We start from the raw sequence: 20,872 nt of genomic DNA, 5'->3' as shown, positions 1-20,872 counted from the left end.
TTTATGAAGTCTGGAGCTGTCAAACCCCAACCGTTCCTTCGAGCCAGAACCACCGCTCCCTCAATCTGATGAGAAGCATTATTCCATATAAAGTGGAGACATTTTCTCTGGAGCGACGTTGAAACTGATACCGGAAGCGTTTCAAACAAGTACAGCAATTTGGGAAGAATCTTAAGGACATTCATTTTCCCAAGTAGAGAAAGAGGAAGGGGGGTCCAATAGTTCAATAGATCGGGGATTTCCATAAACATAGGAGGGGATTTGGCCTGATAGAAGGTAGAGTAGGAGGGGGTAATGTGGATGCTCAAATATTTAAGTTTATGTGTGCATCAATGATATTTAAATTTATTTAAAGTTATGTTGGAGGGAGGTAAGTTGATCAGGTGGAACATGGGTAGAGCTTCTGTTTTAGAAGAGGGTCACTTTAAACCCCGCTATGGAACTAAAGGAGGTCAAGATATCATGTAGAGAAGGAAGTGATATATGGGGATGGGTGAGAGTCAACAAAATATCATCGGCAAAAAGTGACAACTTATATTCCCGCTGTCACATTACCCTACCAACGTCCGGGTGAGACCTAACGTCAACAGCAAGGGGTTCCAAACTAAGAATAAAAAGCAAGGGCGACAGAGAACCTCCCTGTCTGGTGCCGTTACTCAAGGGGATTGACTGCGACAGGTGAGAAGACAGTTGCACTTGGGAAGACGATTTAGAAATAAAAAGCATGAATAAAAGGGCCCGAGAACCCGTATCGAGAAAGAACTGCAAAGATAAATGGCCAAATTAAGTGATCTAAGGCTTTTTCAGCATCTAAGCTTAAAACCATGGCAGAGCGTTTTGTCTTAGGAGGTCGATAAGGTCTATCGTGCGTCTTGTTTTATCTCCTGCATGTCTTGTTGGAACAAAGCCTACCTGATCTTTATGTATAAGTGACGACAGCAGTAGTGAGAGTCAATTGGGTAAGATTTTTGTAATCCAAATTAAATCATGCGATGGGTCAGTGGGGCTAGAATTGGGATAAGTTTTGTAATATGTAGGTCCCGGAGACTTATGGGACGGTAAATGTTTTTAATACCTTCTGCTCTTTTCAGCAATGGGCGAGTTAAGCTTAGACTGTTGTTCAGAAGATATCTTGGGTAGTTGTAAAGAAGCCATAAAGGTGTCAAACTTTTCTTGGGAAAGTGGATCAGTTTTAAAGACCCTTGTTAAAATGCCAAATAACTTAGACATACTCCGTGGACAGTAAGTGGGAATTCCACCCGGCTGCTTTAAATTATCAGGTTTAGATATAAAAAGGGGAATGGTTTGAGCCTATTAACTAGCATCCTTTGTGGTTTGTTCACATACTCATAGAGCTTTTGTCTGGACCACAGCAATGATTTAGATATCTTGTTCAAGTCTAATGACTTGATACGGTTAGGAACCAAAATCACAACTTGTAGACGACACCACCGTGGGGGAATGGAATAGGCGTGTCTCTGCTGTACGTAGCTTGGTAAGGAGCTCAGCTCTTGTTTCAGGCGAGAGCCAGCGATATCTGACACTGAACCTTAATTTTTTGGAAAATTGTCTCCTAATTCCAGGACTTCACAGTAGGGATTCGTTGAGACGCCAGTGACTGTGTTTGTCTGAGCAAATAAAGCAAGCTATAAATGAATAGGTGTGTGATCAGACCACGTGATACGTTAGACAATAGAGGTGCAGTCACAAAGAAGTGATCAAGTCTAGAGTATAATTTGAGAGGGAGAGTAAAACACATTGTTTTTGGGTGGGATGTTTCACTCTCCATGTATCAAAAAGATTGTTGCATCGAACTAGTTTGCGAAAAGAAGTGGAAAGTTTTTGGGCTTGGATCGGTGGGGTGGTTTGAAACAGGGCACACTTATATTTGGTCGGGGAAATGCACAGGTTAAAATCTTCTATGACCGTAAAGGGCTGTGAGACTCTGGTTTTCTCACAAAGGTCTTTGAGAAATTACAATCTGTCCCGAATTAGGAGCATAGATGTTAGCCAAAGTGAAAGCTGTATTCAAATGAGCACAACTCAAGAGGACATACCAACCATGGTGGTCAAAAAAAGAAGAATTCGTATAGGACTAAAGCGTTTGATCAGAATCGCTACTCCAGCTTTCCCGGAGGGATCAGACGCCACAAAAGCAGTGGGGAAATGCAATAGGTATTGGTTTTGGGGGCCAGGGATCTGTGTGCTCTGTCAAGTTGCCAATCTATATGTGGGATTTTGGGGTGCCAGAGTAACAAAGACCCAGGAGGTACGGACGCAGTTCTTTCACTTATAGATTCAGGAACACCACGTATCCTTTTGACGGCGTTCCCTATTTTCCAAATCTTCCTGCTGTAATTGGAGTTGTGAAACTGTGTGTTTAATGGCAGCATTGTCTTCAAGGACATGCACATATTGAACAAGCTCATCAAATTTACTTTCCAATACAGTTCCTTGCAAAAGTATTCACCCCCCATTTTGTTAAATTACAGCCTTTTATTTTTTTATTTTATTTTTTTAATCCAAATAGTTTTTATCGAAAAATAAATTCTTAATTTTACATGTCACAGGCAAAACAATAGAGTTTATTTTGTCCACTACTTTACTCCAGTATCTATGCAACTTGGGACATCTCCAGACCATATGCACCAAATCACAATTCACATCCCCCTTGGGCACTTCGCATCTGGCCTTCTTCCAAACTTAAACATTTTCAAAAGTGTATGATATGATCTATGTAACAAAAATAAATGAGATACAATCTGTGAGAGGGGCAGGGAGACCTACGGCCTGATGCCAATATTCTGCTCTGTTGGTCCTCAGATATTCACCTCCCATTTAAATCTGATGGAAAGTCCCTTATCGCCCTCCAATTCAGCCCTGCTTATACACCCATTGTCAGAAACCATGAACCAGACCGAGACAGAAGTACAATTAAATCACACTTGTTTATTAATAAAAAAATAAAATGGTAAATGGAGTAAGCTTAGTCAAAGCATAGCCAGAGTCCAGTTACCGGATTGAGTAGTCAGCCAGGCCAGAGTTCAATAACCAGATCGGGTAATCAGCCAGGCTAGACGTCAGGGATCCAAGTGGAGGAACATCAAGCAGGGTAAGGAGCCAGAAGGGATGTCAGCAAGCCAGTCTTTAAACAGGAATGCAGGAGATGTTTCTTGTGATGTGACCAAGGCGAAGGCAAAGATGAAGTGAGCTGGACAGCTTTAAGTAGGCAGGTCAGACGAGCAGAATCAGCAACAGCTGGGTAACTGTGGAGAGAGATGAGAGCTGGAAATTAGCCGACAGCTGAGCAGCCAGCCCAGAGAAGGAAGGGCTAAGCCAGCCCTGACACCCATACATGTTAGAAACCAGCCCTTTGGACGTCCCCGTGTTAACCACCTTTTGGAGAGAGGTCATCTCACTTCACTCCACTGCCCTCCCCCCAAAATTCACGTCCAGGGCATGTCTAACCTGCAAGTACCTGTAAAAATACCTCTTTGGGACTGCTTATTCCTCCCTTATCTCCTGAAATGTTTTCAACCTGCCAGCACTATACAGTTGAGCCAGGCAGTGAATGCCTTTTCGTTACGATTCCTCGATTTTCACCATTGCCATTAGTTCTTTTAAGTTCTTATTATCCCACAGGGGGGAAAATTCAGCGAAACCACCATAACCCAACAGGATCCTGATGGTTTTCCAACTTTTTACCATCAGTTGAGTCGCAGGGCCCCTAGAGCTGAAGGAGTCCCCTTCGACTGCCTCTACCACTGTGCCATGACTGATATCTTTCAACACCAAATTCCTTCCTATGTCCCTTTCTACCTGCAGGTTGCTCCCTCTCATATACTGCATCTGTGCAGCTAAAACTTGGTTTCTTGGATTCAGCAAGGCCAGTCCCCCCTCCTCCCTCGGCAGCTGCAACACCCACAGGCGGATTCTGGCTGCTCCACTCTTCCAGATCAGCTCCTCAAAAATGCTGTCCATATTTTTAAACCAATTGTCAGGAAAGAGCAACAGTTCCGTGTGCGCACGGCCATTGGCGCCAGAAGCGCTATTTAAAACCTGTTATGACAGAGGAATCTTGCTGCCTGATCTACAGCGTTCTCTGAGAGTTTCCTGTGTTCCTGATCCGTTCCTGAGATTATCCGCTTGCCTTGTGACCATCCTTGCCATCCGCCTGCATCTGCCCCCAGCTTGTCCACGACCTCTCTCCTGCCTGATCTTTGGCTTATCTGCACCAGTCTGTTACCGACCCAGCATGCCTAGTGACCTGCCCTCTGCACCTGTTCCAGTACCTCCTTCCAGTGTATGACCCGGGCTGCCTGACCTTCCTGTGTCTCAGTGCTTGGGACCATCCATCCGAATCTTGTGACTGCCTGTATCCCAGCTTCAGCTTCCAGTGTGCTGCATTCCACCTGCTTGCTGTTCCTGCTGTCCCAGCTACAACTGGAGTACCAGACCTGCATACCAGTTGTTGATCCTGCCAGGCACTGATGCTGTCCTTCACTCCTGTGTCTCCTGTCAGCTCTACCTGGGGCCACGAGTCATGACTGTAAGGGAGGCCTTCCTCTGCATATCGGGCTCAATAACCATTTGTGTGATAGTATTAGGCAGCCATGTCTGAGCCCAAGCAGGGAGCCTCACCTATGGATGAACTGTGCTTACACCTAGCTGGCCTGACTCAGGCTGTAAAGACACTTAAGGAAAGCTATAACCGCCTGGAAGAGTGTGTGCAGGCACTCGCACCACCTGCTGTTCCTCAAGGGACTTCTCAAGCCTCAGCCAGTTCCTCTTCCTCACCTACAGTGGTGATGTTACCCCCAGAGCCTCGTGTACCCACACCTGAGACATTCTCTGGAGATCGTCCAAAGTTCAGGGCCTTCCGCAACTCCTGTGAGCTCTTCTTCGCTCTTCAGCCTAGCACCTTTTCTTTGGAGACTACCAAAGTAGGCTTTGGAATTTTCCTGCTGCAGGATGAACCTCAATCTTGGGCACATCGTCTCCTAGAACAGACGGCTGTGATCCTGACTAATCTGACTACATCCTGGATGCCATGGCACAGCTGTACGAGGATCCACAATTGACTGCGGAGGCAGCCCTCTACTCTTTACAGCAGGGTCACAGACCTGATAACAATGATTAAGGGCGCTCTGCAAAAAACATTATTCTAAACCACCAATTTGCTAAATAATTTCTGAACCACTAAGTTGCAAATGGCTGTGACAAAAATACTTAAACCAATATGGTGATCACCAGAGTAAAGATATGCACATAGAAAATGACAATAATTACACTGGAGAAATAGTGAACATCAGTGAACCACTATACATAATTATTATAATGAACAATGTAAAGTCCCAATGACGTGTCTCTACAAAGAATAAGTTCTGCCGAATTCTAACGATCCGAAACGTGGAAAACAAATGATAATCGTGATATAGTAGCAAGTCGGGAAAAAGGCTTGCGACTCCCTCCACCATATACGTAGAACTACACCAGTAGTGAAGATACAAGTCCAAACTGCTTACCAGATCCGTTTGACCACTTTAATTTAAAAAGTAAGTCAAACAACGCTTGTACAGGATAATGCCTGCTCATATGGATACCGATGCAAATGATAGTAGATGGTGTATCTCTCTTCACAGACTCAGGTGGCAAATGTGAAAAAATACAAAAAGATCCATAGCATAATACTGACTTTAATAAAAAAATAGGTAAAAAACAGACAGCCAAAGGGCTCCTTACATGGTTTTGTGCCTGACCTGGCACTGGGACTGCTCGCTCTGACCGAAAGAATCACTCTCCAACCCAAGGATACAATCCTTCCGCATTCGAAATTTGGCGTGTGTTCCAGGCCTGCAGACCGGCTAACCAGAGGGCCGGAAATGGCGTTCGAATAGCGTGACCAAGTGCCGCTCTGACGTACGTTTCGTTGTTAACGTCTTCAGGAAGACGTTAACAACGAAACGTACTTCGGAGGGGCACTTGGTCACCCTATTCGAACGCCATTTCCCGCCCTCTGGTTCGCAGGCCTGGAACGCACGCCAAATTTCGAATGCGGAAGGATTGTTTCCTTGGATTGGAGAGTGATTCTTTTGGTCAGAGCGAGCAGTCCTAGTGCCAGGTTAGGCACAAAACCATGTAAGGAGCCCTTTGGCTGTCTGTTTTTTACCTATTTTTTATTAAAGTCAGTATTATGCTATGGATCTTTTTGTATTTTTTCACATTTGCCGCCTGAGTCTGTGAAGAGAGATACGCCATCTACTATCATTTGCCTCGGTATCCATATGAGCAAGCGTTGTTTGACTTACTTTTTAATTAAAGTGGTCAAATGGATCTGGTAAGCAGTTTGGACTTGTATCTTCACTACTGGTGTAGTTCTACGTATATGGTGGAGGGAGTCGCAAGCCTTTTTCCCGACTTGCTACTATATCACGATTATCATTTGTTTTCCACGTTCCGGATCGTTAGAATTCGGCAGAACTTATTCTTTGTAGAGACACGTCATTGGGACTTTACATTGTTCATTATTATTATTATGTATAGTGGTTCACTGATGTTCACTATTTCTCCAGTGTAATTATTGTCATTTTCTATGTGCATATCTTTACTCTGGTGATCACCATATTGGTTTAAGTATTTTTGTCACAGCCATTTGCAACTTAGTGGTTCAGAAATTATTTTGCAAATTGGTGGTTTAGAATAATGTTTTTTGCAGAGCACCCTTAATCATTGTTATCACTCTACAGGTGTTTTCTTTCACTTTTCTAGGGAGCTGCTCTTTGTGTATATTTTTTATTCGTTTTTTTTTGTTCACATGGCGTGGAATTTGAACAGTTGAATTGCAACTGCTTTGTTCCCAGGGTCACAGACCTGTTGAGGAATACGTTGCCGTATTCGGCCGTTGGGCCGCTGACACCAACTGGAACGATGCGTCCCTCCGCTATCAGTTTCGTATGGGACTGTCAGATCCTCTCAAGGACGAACTGGCTAGGGTAGGGGTACCGCAGACCCTGGATGCCCTTATTGTCATGGCCATACAAATTGATCGATGTCTGCGGGAACGCAGGTCTGAAAGAACCATGGGGCAATCCCGTTCTACCTGGATGCTGCCAAGGGTTCCTAGCCCGTCTTACCCTGCTCCTTCAGGACAGCCTGCCCCAACCCCAGACACGTCTCAACCCATGCAGTTTTGTGTTCTCCACCCTTCTCACTGGAGAAGAACGTTAACGTAGACACATGAACAATCTATGCATGTATTGTGGGCAACCAGGACATTATGTAAGAGCCTGCCAGGCTAAGTTCAGTAAGTGCCTCTTAAGTTCTACTAACTAAGTCTCTGCTGCGATCAATGCCTCTGCTCACCTCTCTGTTCCTGTTTCGTTGCAGTTGCCCAAAAGGAACCTTCAAGTAACCGCTTTTTATTCTGGGGCATGCAGTTGCTTCATGGACTCCACCTTTGAAGCCAGACATTCTATTCCTCTGCTACCCAAGACTCAAGGACTTCTCGTGCACCTTGCTGATGGGTCAGCCATCAAATTAGGACCTGTCACACAAGAAACAACCCCTCCATCGGCCACCGTTGCCAGTTGCCATCAAGAACTGTTACATCTTGATATTATCACCTCACCTCTGTTCCCCATCATCTTTTTCATCTCCCTATTACCATCAGTACTGTCTTCTGGAAGTCCCCAACAGCTCCTCTGCCTTACTATGCCTGAACTCTGAAATCTGCCAGTCAGTCCCTGAGGAGTTTCATGACTTCTTGGATGTATTTAGTAAAAAGGGCACAGAGACATTACCACCACACCAAGTGTACGACTGCCCTATTGAGCTCCTCCCTGGGGACGAGTTCCCCTTTGGGAGATACTTTCCTCTCACCGAACAAGAGCTAGTTACTCTCAAGGAATACATTGACGATAACCTCAGGGATTTATCCACCTCTCTGGCAGGAGCCGGCATCTTCTTCCTAGAGACAGACCATAACCTTCGACCCTGCATAGATTACTGCAAACTCAACAAGATTACCATCAAACATCGCTATCCTCTCCCCCTGGTGCCAGAACTCTTCCAGAGGTTGGGGGCTGCAACTATTTTCACTAAACTTGACCTTTGAGGAGCCTATAACCTGGTCTGCATCAGAAATGGTGACGAGTCGAAAACAGCCTTTTGCACTCGATTCAGACACTTTGAGTATTTTGTGATGCCGTTCGGGTTGTGCAATGCCCCTGCCACTTTTCAGCACTTTAACAATATTTTTCGGGGCTACTTAGATCTGTTTGTTATCATTTATCTGGATGACATTCTGATTTTCTCCTCCATTGACAGTCACCATGAGCATGTTAAGTGCGTTCTGGGTCGCCTTCGTCAACACGGCTTATATGCCCAGGCTGAAAAATGTGAATTCAAAAAGCAAAGTATACAATTCCTAAGACTGATTATTTCCATTGAGGGCATCAAGATGGATCCTCAAAAGATCTCAGCCATTTTGGAATGGCCGCCCCCTACAGACAAGAAGGGGATCCAGCGGTTCGTTGAATTTGAGAACTTTTATCTTAAATTCATTAAGGGGTTTTCTGCCACTATCTCACCAATCACTCAGCTCACCAAACAAGGAACCCGTTTTCACTGGACCCCTGAAGCCCAAGCAGCCTTAGATTCCCTCAAAAATCTGTTCACCTCTGCCTCAGTGTTGAAACACCCTGATCCTGCTCTGCCATTTGTCCTGGAGGTTGACGCTTCTGAGATCACTGTCGGAGCCTTGCTCTTACAATGTCAGGGTCCCAACTCTCTCTTGTTTCCTATTGCTTTCTTTTCCCATAAATTACCTGCTCCAGAAAGGAACGACGACGTTAAGGAACCGAGAACTTTTGGCAATTAAAGCGGCGCTAGAAGAATGGCGCTATCTGCTGGAGGGGGCAGCTTACCCGATTCTAGTGTACACAGATCACAAGAATCTAGAATATCTGAAAACTGCAAAATGTTTAAAACCTCGTCAAGCCATATGGGCACTGTTCTTCTCTAGATTCTCCTTTCATGTTACATACTGGCCCGGCTCAAAGAAAACAAAACCAGATGCCTTGACTCTGGAACAGCTGCCTTCCCAGACACCATTCTACCTGTGGAAAATTTTCTAATACTGGCCCGGGTCAAACAGGCTTCTGTCAATGTTCCTACCTCTCTGGAGACAAAGTTGTTTGCAAAAGATGGCCTGCTGTGGTTTAATGACAAAATCTTCATACCCGAGAGCCTCCGGGTCACCATTTTCGAACTTTGTCATGTCTATGCCCTAGCGGGGCACTTTGGCATTTCCAAGACAGCCGATTTGGTGCACCTTCTGGTGGCTCCAGGTTGCTAAGGACTGTGTGGAATCTTGCTATATCTGCGCCCGGAGCAAGTGAAACCGAACCAAAGCTTGGGGTCCGCTAAAACCTTTATCCATGCCAGACAGGCCCTGGAAATCTATTTACATGGATTTCATTGTGGAGCTTCCATGTCTTTCTACTTAAGCCCGCTGTCTCTAATCCTTTTCCTGAACGAAGTTCTGATCCCCCGGAAATTGTGGTTGTTAATGGGGAAGAAGAATATGAGGTGGAAGCAATTATGGACTGTTAGAAAAGGAATAATCAGATCCAATTCTTGGTGAAATGGAAGGGTTACGGCCCAGAAGAAAATTCTTGGGAACTGAAAATAACATCCATACCAAGAGATTAATCCTGTCATTCAAAAGAGCTCACCCTGAAAAGTTGGCCCGGTTGGGCATCCTGGAGGCTGCCCCTTGGAGGGGGGTAATGTCAGGAAAGGCTTGCTGAGAGCAACAGTTCAGTGCGCGCTCGGCCATTGGCGCCAGAAGCGCTATTTAAACCCTGTCATGACAGAGGAATCTTGCTGCCTGATCTACAGCCTTCCTTGAGTATTTCCTGTGTTCCTGATCCGTTCCTAAGATTATCTGCCTGACTTGTGATTTTGTCATCCGCCTGCTTCTGACCCCGGCTTGTCCACGACCTCTCTCCTGCCTGACCCTTTGTCTTATCTGCACCAGTCTGTTACCGACCCGGCTTGCCTATTTACCTTCCTTCTGCACCTGCTCTACCAGGGGCCGCGAGTCAGGACTGTAAGGGAGGCCTCCCTCTGCATATCGGGCTCAATAACCAAGTGCGTGACACCAATGTTTTGAGATCTAAATTGGAGAGTTGAGTAGCATGTACAGAATCTGTGGCATCCAAACCATTTTAATTAAAGCGGTTTGGTACCTAAAAATGAAACTTCATCTTATTAAAATCACTATATTAAATACTTACCTAAATGAACCCTGAAAAAAAAAATTATTCTTTACTTGCCTTTTATTTCAGATGTTTCTGCTGACTTCCGGGTTGTCCTCCCGTGGGAGTAGGCGTGGTTATCGTCCTCGCAATGGTCCCTGGGAAATTTCTAAGCTATTTCCCAAGAATCCATGGGGGGACAATGAAATTGCGAAATCTCGCGAGATTTCGTTAGGACGCCCGTCACGTGACGAGGGCGTGCCCGAATTTGCCATTTTTAAAGTGGGCAGGCAGCTGTATCTGCCATTACCACTATTGCACACTGAGCATGTGCGAGATGGAGTGGAGCATGCTGGGAGCCGAGCGTCCACGATACACAGGAAGTAAATGCCTGTGGGCTTCAGACGCCCACACTTAAAATGGAAAACGCCAGAGCACTTTTTTAAAAGTCATCCCGAGGAAAAGAATCGTCGCGCCGGGGGTCAAAAAAAACGCCGGATGTGGATGCTAAGCGAAGGTAGCAGTCGCCCACCTGTAACACAGGTAAGAAAAAAAAAAAAAAGAGCGGAATCCCGCTTTAAATTGCAGCGACCAGCTACCGAGAGAGGAAGCTGGGCCCACACCTGGCATCTCTGTTTTAGTTTTGTCATGAGTGAGACTAAGTTACCCGCTATGTATTGTCATGGATCTTTTGATATATTAATACCCGAGTACTTCATTTGGCTTGCTACCCTCACTTTGGTTATCTGTTGGGGCAAGGGCTCTATAAGAGGATCAATTGGCAAAAGTGCCGAGTTTCCCCAGCTGATCCCGGAAAGATGACCGAAATCTCTGACTATACCCATTTATGCCCTCATGGAAGCATGTGTGTCCCCCAAGAACAGCAATATGTTGTCCACGTAAATCGTGACCTTCTCTTCTCCCCTCACCCTCCTAAATCCCTGTACCTCATTTGAGGATCTCAGAGCAATAGTCAATGGCTCCATTGCCAGGGAAAAGAGCAGGGTGCGACAGTGGACACCCATGTCTCGCCAACCAAAAATATTCTGAGCTTTCCCCATTTATTCTTACTTTGGCTCTGGGTCCCTCATATAGTATATTGATCCATTTAGCGAAATTGGGCCCAAATAGAAATTCCGCTAAGACATGCCAGAGGTAGTGCCATTCAAGGCTATTGAAAGCCATGACTGCATCCAATGATAAGATGGCCCTTGTCCCCTCATTTTCCGTTGGTAACTAGATATTTAAATATGCCCGCCTTATAGTCGCACTTGCTGCTCTGCCTGGTGTGAATCCGATTTGATCCAGGTTTATTCGTTTTGAAATGATTGTTTAATCTCGCTGCTAACACCTTTGCTAAAAAAAAATCATCTGAACAAAGGAGGGATATTGGTCTGTATGATGCTACTTCAAGTTGGTTTTTCCCTTCCTTTGGCAATACAATAATTGTTGCTTCTGTCATAGATGGTGGTAACTTCCCCTCTCCCGCAGCCCAATTGAGCACCTCTAAGAGTTTTGGGAGCAATATGCCGCCATACCTCTTATATATTTCTTTTGGCAAGCCGTCCAGGCCTGGAGCCTTCTGGCTTGCCATATCTGCTGTTGCCTTTTGTAGCTCTTGTGTCAGTGTCCTCCTTTTAAAGTGACAGAATGCTTAACCCCCTGAAAAAATCCCACATCTCTCCTACATTTAATTGTGATGAGCAATACAAGCTTTTATCATTTTAAATTCATTCACTATTTCCGAAACTGACCTAGTAATCCTGTCTCCCTCGACTATTATGGCCGATATGGTAGAAGAGTGTGTGTTTGCCCTAGCTATTTAAAGCCAGAATTTTTACCTACTCGCTTCCCAAAAAAACTCTGCTTTTGAAATAGCCTCTTATTTTTGGCTTTTGTCAGGACCTGCTTCTTATATTGTTCTGTCTCTCCATCCACTCCCCATACCTTGCCGGCGTTGGATCCACCATGTATCGCATTTCTGCATTCCTAGCAATCTCTCCTGCAATGGTCTCTTTTAATTTAGTTTTTTTCTTAACTTGAGAGATTTGCCGAATTAATACCCCCAAAGAAATGCCTTCAGGCTGTCCCAGATCTCCCCCACCAAGGTTCACTGCATATTTAGGTCAATAAATTCCTCCAGGCTGGATATTATTTTTCCTGAATCCTCAATCAATTCCAGCCAGAAGGGGTTTTTCCTCCAATCGCTCCTTCTATAGTCTTCTATTTTTATTGAAAAAAAAACAGTGAGTGATCTGAGAGACCCCTCGATTCATACCTTCCATCATATTCAAGGCCACTTCATTACAGAGCACAAGATCTATCCTAGACAGGGTGAAATGTGTCTTAGTCCTTGTACACACGGTCGGATATTCCAACGGAAAATGTCAGATCGGACCGTGTTGTCGGATAATCCGACAGTGTGTGGGCTCCATCGGACTGTTTCCGTCGGAATATCCAACGGACCAAGTTTGAGGGCCTGGCTATAAAACTTTCCGACAACATGATCCGATCGCGTCAGTTACGATTGTGTGTAGCCTAGTCCGACGGACAAGGTGCCACGCATGCTTAAAATAAAATTTTGAGACGGAAGCGCTCGGTCGGGTAAAACTACCGCTCGTAATTGATATAGCACATTCGTCAACACTGCAATGTTAAAAATGTTGACAGTTTGCTCATCTTCACAGTTTTTTTGTTGTGTTTTGTTTTTCAACTTACCATAACACCATTATTATCTTTTTATTTTATTGTTTTCTTTTATAATCTACAGGAGGTTGTTTGGTGTTGGTGCCCCTTGTTGTTAATTTGACTTTGTATTTTTGGAATGTACTTGCCTACTCACAAATAAACTTTCCTTTTTGAAGTAAAACACATAGGCAAGTATTTCTTCAACCAAAAAAAACCTTTATTTAGGTGTCAGTAAGAAATAAAGAGGGAGGCAGCGCTGGAGAAACTGGGGAGATTAGCAAAGACTTTGGCCCCCAGGGCACACATCAACTATTTAAACGCAAAAATTGGTACAGTCTAGTCCTGAAGTCCAAGAAACCCGGAACAGCAGCAGATGACATCTATGTTCCCAGGCTGTGGTCCTACAAGAGGCTGCATCTTCTGTCAGACCAGACTGAACCCAGCTTATCACTCTCTGGTCTTCCTTCCAGGATGTGGCTGTGGTGCTGGAGGTGTGGCAGAAGGAGGAGGAGGAGTATGGTCCATATCACACAAGTGTGTTGCTTGTGTGATTTTGCCCAACAACCCCTTGTTGAGGGTGTGTATGATGAGCTCCTCACACAAGATGTGTTGCCCCTCCTCCATTTGCTGGAGTTTGCAGGCAGCCAAGGCAGCAAACGCCTCTTGATATGTGGGGCTGGCTTTGAGGGCCGCTGAAGCCTCCCCGATGAGCTTCAGTGCCGACTCCTCCACATTCCCCCCCTTTCTGGCCCTTTTGTGTGGAAGGCGGAGGGGAGGGACCTGTGACTGAGTCAGGCTCCTCCGCCTGCCCACCGCTTGGCTGCTGCTTACCCCTGCCTCCTCCTGGCTGCCACTTTCCACAGCCACATCCTGGCTGCTGCATTCCACACCCTCCTCCTGGCTGATGTCTTCCTGTATATTAAAAAGGGACATCGTTTTAGTCTTTGGATCATCAAACACACACACAATTTTCAGCTCAAGACTGTTGCAAATTGTTAACAAATACAAAAGACTATCATTCTGAGCCCAGCATTTTTCATTCTTGGCCCAAAGGTTTTGGCCGCTACTGTCTATTGATATGTGAAACACTTTCTAAAATCAGCAATTAGTGAGCAAAAATCAAGTTAACATCATTCATTTTTACTCCCAAAATATGTAGAACACTGTTGTACTATACCTGGCCCAAGCTGGGTTCCTCCAGTTATTCCTGAGTGGAAGGCCCAGGTTGGGCATCGGAAAACTCAGCAGTGGTGGAATGTAGCATAGAAGGACGCGTGGAAGGAAGGGTAGAGAGAAATTCCCTGACGTCAGCCTGGTCTGACAGAAAATGCAGCCTGTCATAATACCACAGCCTGGGGACATAAACTTCATCTGTTGCTGCTCCAGTTTGCATGGACTGCAGCACCTTCTTGCGCTCCCTCAGATATGTACTCCTGAGGCCACCAATTTTCGTTCTTAAATAGTTGATGTCTGCCCTGCGGACCACCGACTTCACAAACGCAACCAGTTTCTCCATCGTTGCCTACCTTTTTAATTTGTTACTGTAGTGTAGATGCGTAGCTTGCCACAGATAGGGCAGCTCCCTTTACTTATCGATGAACAGAGGGAGGAAACTATGGTGGTTAAACCCATCCATATTCCCTGCAAGGCACAACACAAGACAAACCCTAATGCCGGGCTAAACTCTAGTAAATCTTGTCCCAATACAGGCCTCAATCTAGAAGCAGTATAGGCTAGTGATGTACAAAGTAAAAATTGTACCTTCGTTTGCACGATCGGCATGTCAGCTTCTCCCTCTTCACAGATCGTACGTACGACACACGCGCATTGAGTTTTTTATACAGTGCGCATGCGTGAAACTCCTCCTGCCCCTGACGTTCTTTCTAGACTATTCCCCGCCCCTTCTCTTTCGGCGCAGTGGGGAAAGCACATGGCGGAGACACAGAAGGGGCATGCTAATTCCACTAACGAGGAGGAGGACGAGGAAAGCCCAGAGCCAGAAATGTCCCAATCCCGGGGGAGAAGATTTAAGGCCTCAAATATGTCTCTTGGAGAGATGTCGGAGATGGTGGACATATTGAAGAGGACCGACTATGATGGGAAGTATGGACCTTACCCAAACCCAAATATCAGAAAGGCCAAGATCATGACTAAAGTTTTGAAGAGTCTTCAGAAGAATTTTAGGGTACGACGATCCAAGGTTCAACTGAGAAAGCGCTGGTCAGACCTGAAACTGAGGGAGCATGATCAGTACAGAAGGATCAAGCGAGTTCTTCAAAAAAGTAAGTAGTTGTCGTGTGTTCATATTATTATTATTGCTTGCATACTGCACCATGTGCTTTGATTTAATGTTGTACAGTTTAAAATGGCCACTTTCATGGTCATGGGTTCAATCGTTCGTAATCAACATCGTTCGTTAGCCCACTCCAAAACAATGTTTTGCTAACTTGCACTTGACTACATTTGTTCACACTACAGGTAAGTATCCCAGCTTTAGAAAGTGTCAAAAATAATGTTTTTACCTTTGAACTCTGCTAAAAAACACAATTGTACGACAATTCCAAGCATTGTTTCATATTCCTATTTCTGCCCTCTGTATGCTAAGTATTCCTTTTTTACATTCTCATAGGGGAGAGAAGACTCGGGACGTCTAAGGACACCAGGGACCCCACAACACCCAAAGAAGGGGAAATACCAACACCAGAAGCGGAGGAGGAGGAAGGAGAGATTGTTGAAATTGGTGAAATTGTCACCACAACAGGTGAGTGTCGGAGACTACAGCTTCAGGTAAGCTAATCAATGTGTGTCTGCATATTTATAATACATTGTGGGTTTTTTTTTTGTGTTTTTAGGTAAAGTGGAAGAAGAATCGCATTTTACTAGTGAAAGGGCCCAGATCCTCATTGGGGAGATAATGGGGTGCAAACGTGATTTGGAGAATGTACAGAAAAACATCAATGATGTTAAACAAAAAATGAAGAACATCATTGATGTTTTGGAGAGAGTCTGAAACACTCCAAACTAGCTAGCATCGTTTTTAAATTTTAAAAAACACTTTTAGATTTTTAGAAAAGCCAAATTTGGAAGATGCACACAGTGTGTCAACATGTTCTATCTCCCATCATGGGAGATCAATGTACGTGTTTTGTGGGTGCAACCCCTTCCTTGCTACTAAAGTGGCTGAGATGAAGGGGTTGCACCCCCAAAACACGTGCATTGATACCCCATGATGGGAGATAGCACATGTTGACATTAGACATGGGATCAGGAGGAAACTGGACACTTTTTGATTCTCAATTTGTGTATCTTCTAAATTTGGCTTTTCCAAGGGTGACACCCCATCCGGTGAAGGCAATATCAGCACAGTTTTTACATACTCATGTCTGATATTGTCTTCACTTTTCAAAGTTGAACTTTGTAAGTTCCTGTGTTCTGTATATTATGCTTTGATAGATGCCTGTTTACACAAAAACGCCAAGTTATAAAAATGTTCCTCAAAATAATATACACCAAATATGTTGGTTTGTTGTAAAACCCTTTTCTAAACGCACATCTGAATGTGCTTTGAGTAAAAAGTTCAATTATCAACAGTGTGTGGCTTGCTTTTTCAATGTGCAAAAGCAGTATTTGGAGTTTTCTGTGGCAATGGGTGTTATTTACTAAAGGCAAATCCACTTTGCACTCCAAGTGCAGTTTCAGGTGCACTTTTGCAGTGCACTTGTAGTCCATAGTGGATTTACCTTTAGTAAATAACACCCACAATGATGTTTAAATTTCCCCAATCACGCCATTTTCATGACCCCACATATTTCTGCCATGGTGCTGAAAATGAGCAATATTTTTGTCAGTAATGCACTACATACATTATCAACAAAAACAAGGGATGTGTGTAGCAGACCCACCACATAATAAGATTATCTGAAGAAGAGACTGTCACCTCATCTTGCTCAGAACTTGGGTTTGCACTGTTGTAGAAAAAGGGCCAAAAAAAAGCAAAAAAACCTAGGAGACACCTAAAACAAAGCCAAGCAGTAAATGAAAACAGATTATTGCAGTTTCAAAGAAAAATGTATTAAAAAAATGCCTCTCAGACATTGTCTGGCATATCAATGGCCCCCCTACCCGCAAAGTACTCCATATATTGGTTTCTGACCTCGTGGGCGCTTTGGGGGGGGGGCAAGCCAGGACGAGCTGCTTCAAGGGCCGTGAGGTTGACATTTTCCGGGAAGTCTGCATCAGGGCCAACTGAGACCACATAGTTTGATGAATGTTTTTTTCAAAAAATTGTGCAGAACGCAGCAGGCAAGTACAATGTGATTTCGTTTATATTCCGCCATGTGTATAGGTGTCAAAAATAGGCAGAACCGGCTGGCCGTTATCCCGAAAGTGTTCTCCACTACTCTTCTGGCTCTGGCGAGCCGCACATTAAAGATCCTCTGATCCGGGGTGAGGGTCCTCATCGGGAAAGGCCGCATCAGATGGTTTGCCAGAGCAAACGCCTCATCCGCGAAGAAAACGAACGGGAGTCGTTCTACATTCTCCTCTGGAGGTGGCAAGCCCAGACTGCCACTCTGGAGACGCCAGTAGAATTCCGTCCATGCGAACACTCCACCATCTGACATCCAGCCATTTTTCCCCACGTCCACGTACAGGAAGTCATAGGTCGCTGACACCACCGCCAACATCATGATACTATTATACCCCTTGTAATTATAATAGTACGACCCCGAGTTGGGGGGTGGGACAATGCGGACGTGTTTCCCATCAATTGCACCTCCACAATTGGGAAAGTCCCAACGGCTGGCAAAGTGGAAGGCCACAGTCTGCCATTCCTGTGGCGTGGAAGGAAACTGTGGAGTGAAACAAGAAAAATTTTTTTTAATTTTGCACATCAACATTGCAAGCAGATTAGACACAAACATTTTTGGACAATATCAGTATAATATTTTGGGAAATGAGTATTTAAAGCTTAAAGTATAAGGTCTCCTTATCAGATTCAGATGCATGAATTTAAGTACACACATAACATTTGTACACATCTTAGGGGAAAGCAATACTATGAAGCTGACAAAATACATTGCTAAGTGACTAGGCTATAGGTTTTTGGCCCCATAAGAGCATGCTGGGGAAGTTAGTGAAGGCAAATATGCATGAAGGGCAAAAAAGGAACTTGAAAAGCTTCCAGCATGCATGAGGACAAAGGGGCACAGCATATCAATTAGAGCATTTTGCAATCATGTTAATTAGGGAATGAGGAAAGAAATACAACACATTAGCAAACATTAAATACATTGAATGTGATGTTAAAGGAGAAAACTTACCTTCATATAGTCCTTCTGCAGGACCTGAATGATGGCAGAACAGGTCTCTGGAATAATGATTCCCGGAGCCTGGGGGGAGATGCCTGTGGAGAACTTCAGGTCCTGAAGGCTTCTCCCTGTCGCCAAGTAGCGCAATGTGGTGATGAGCCTCTGCTCCGGAGTGATGGCTTGCCGCATGCAGGTATCCTGCCTGCTGATATAAGGGGACAGCAAAGCCGGCAGACGGTGAAAAACGGGGTCCGTCATCCGGAGATAATTCCTGAAATCATCAGGATTATTCTCCCGGTTCTCACGAAGCAAAGGCATGTGCGAGAACTGGTCACGCTGGCGCAACCAATTCTTGGTCCACAAACTCCTCCTTGCCCTGTTCATGGACCAGGCTTGTGTCAAAGCTAAAAGCCCAACACCAAGCCCCGGCACAGCTCGAACTCTACGACGAGTACGTACACGAAACATGGCTTGAAAACGGCCGGCTGGTCAGAACGGACAACACAAAGCACCGATAAACAGCAAGGCCTGAAAGAACTAACTGAAAACCAGAAACGAGCAGACAATAAGCAATGTAAATCAAAGCGTACTATATACCAACATATAGTCCACAATGACCAACAAATGCTAACTGACTACACGCATTGATAAGCAGATACGCACCCACAAGCACTAACTGAAGAGCAGTAAAGATCTGAAGCACAAATCTGAAAAGTGTGAATCGTTTCTAACCAAACTTCTACTAACACGCGATAAACACGAGATCAGCAGAAGGAGTCCAAAGGGTGCCGGACGTGGGGCTGAACTTCCCTTTTCTAGTGTCGTCATATGCGGCTTACGTCACGTTTCTTGGCAACCAGAAATTCCGACAACTTAGTCCGACCGTGTGTATGCAACACCACTTCCGGACTAAATCCGTTGGAATTTATCCGACAGATTTGGTTGTTGGAATGTCCGACCGTGTGTACAAGGGCTTAGAGTGGCAAGAATACTACCTTACATCCAGGTACCACCTCCTCCAGACATCCACCAGCCCTGTCTCCCCGAAAAACTGGTGGAGCGGGCTGCCGGATGTACCACCGGGGGTGGCCCCAGAAGGACATCTATCTAGATTTCTATCCATGGTCATGTTAATGTCTCCCACCACTACTACCGATATTTCCGGTTTATGCATCATAGATTATTCAAAATTTCCATACCAAAAGGTGGGGGGATATAAACATTGGCCAAAACGCACAATCTGTCTTCTATTGAAAAAAAAAAGAAAAACATATCAACCTTTCTCATCTATCTTACTCTGCCTGCAGGAAAAGGCCACCCCTGAAACCACCAAAGTGCTCACTCCCCTCAAGTGATATTGCAGCTGGTATTTCCTATGCCTCAATGTGAAAATATGTTTCCTGCAGGCAGAGTATTTTGACCCCAGCTGCCTTGGCATAGAAAAGATTACCTGCCTCTTAGATGGATCCCTCATCCCCCGAACATTCCAGGAGCATATCTTTAACCTTTTAGTTTGCCCCAGGGATTTCCCTCCCTTTTCTCTAGTGACTATCATTTAACTTCTCCCCTCTTCACTTAAACTAAAATAGTTATCCCTGAATCTTTTGTTCGTGTATATTCTCTCACACTTATAACTATTTGGTTCTTCTCCTTCCACATGAATTCCTCTCATCCCTTCTCCCTCCATCTTACCCTCATTCATACATACACGCCATCCGTTCCCCTTCATATCCTCCTTCCCCCATACACTCCATGCAGACTATCCAAACTTCCAAGCCCCACCCCCCCCCCCCCCCCATCTTTCCCTGCCCCTCTTCAGGCCCATACCATGGGCTTCTAAAGTGACCATGCCTTATTGCCAAGGTGATATGTGCCGCTCCTTTTGTGATCCATTTCTATTGTGAAAATAAATAAATAAGTATAACAGTAAAAAAATATGAATTCCTCGCAAAAAGTACACACTTGCTAATCCCTTTACTCTACTACAGCCCGCCTCCCACCCACTACCTAATATAGAATTATAGCGCCAAAACAGAAAAAACAAAATTCTGCCTTCAGTCACATAGGCTTGGTTATAGTTAAATCTCCATCCTTGTCATGTATCCATTTTCCGCTAAAGTTTCCCTTCATTGGTATCCAACCACAGTGTCGCTTCTGCAGGGGTGTTAACCTTTATTTCTCACAGGGCTGTTATCCGCAGCCGAATCAGGTATAGCATTGCATATATTATATTAAGCTTATGCAGTCTGCATTTGCCTTCTGTAAACCTGGCCCTTTGTTTCTGTAGCTCCGGGACAAAGTCCGGGTATATGGAGATCCTTTACACCATTAAGCAATATATTTTTCATCTCCCTTGTTCTTTGGAGGATCGTAACTTTGTCTTTGTAGCATAAAAGTTTAATGAGAAGAGGCCTCAGCTGGCCCCCAGGAGGCGGTGCCCTGAAAGGGACTCTGTGTGCTCACTCGATTTGAACATTTTTTTGACAGATTCTTTACCAAAAATTCCTTTAACCACTTAAGGACCGCCTCACGCCGATGTACATGGCAGAATGGCATGTCTGGGCACAAGCACGTACCTGTACGTGCCGTGGGTAGGGAGCACGCCGCCAGCGGCAC

The 20,872-nt window shown here is 44.8% G+C and overlaps 1 protein-coding gene across 6 annotated transcripts in view; it reads left to right on the top strand.

Annotated features, from left to right (window-relative positions):
* Window positions 1-20,872, top strand: part of NUBP1 (NUBP iron-sulfur cluster assembly factor 1, cytosolic) — a 516,243-nt gene that overhangs the window by 412,950 nt on the left and 82,421 nt on the right. For 3 of the 6 annotated variants that reach the window (XM_077448859.1, XM_077448856.1, XM_077448855.1), the window contains exon 11: window positions 15,577-15,708. The exons of the other annotated variants lie outside the window; for them this stretch is intronic. In XM_077448859.1, the coding sequence (XP_077304985.1) occupies window positions 15,577-15,708 (132 nt within the window). The remainder of the gene's footprint in view (window positions 1-15,576; window positions 15,709-20,872) is intronic. 6 annotated transcript variants of the gene reach the window in all.

This window comes from Lithobates pipiens, unplaced genomic scaffold (genome assembly GCF_037356315.1).
Source record: "Lithobates pipiens isolate NorthernLeopardFrog02 unplaced genomic scaffold, aLitPip1_a1.2 Scaffold_22, whole genome shotgun sequence".
Lineage (NCBI taxonomy): Eukaryota > Metazoa > Chordata > Amphibia > Anura > Ranidae > Lithobates > Lithobates pipiens.
This window is presented reverse-complemented; position numbering and strand designations above follow the sequence as displayed.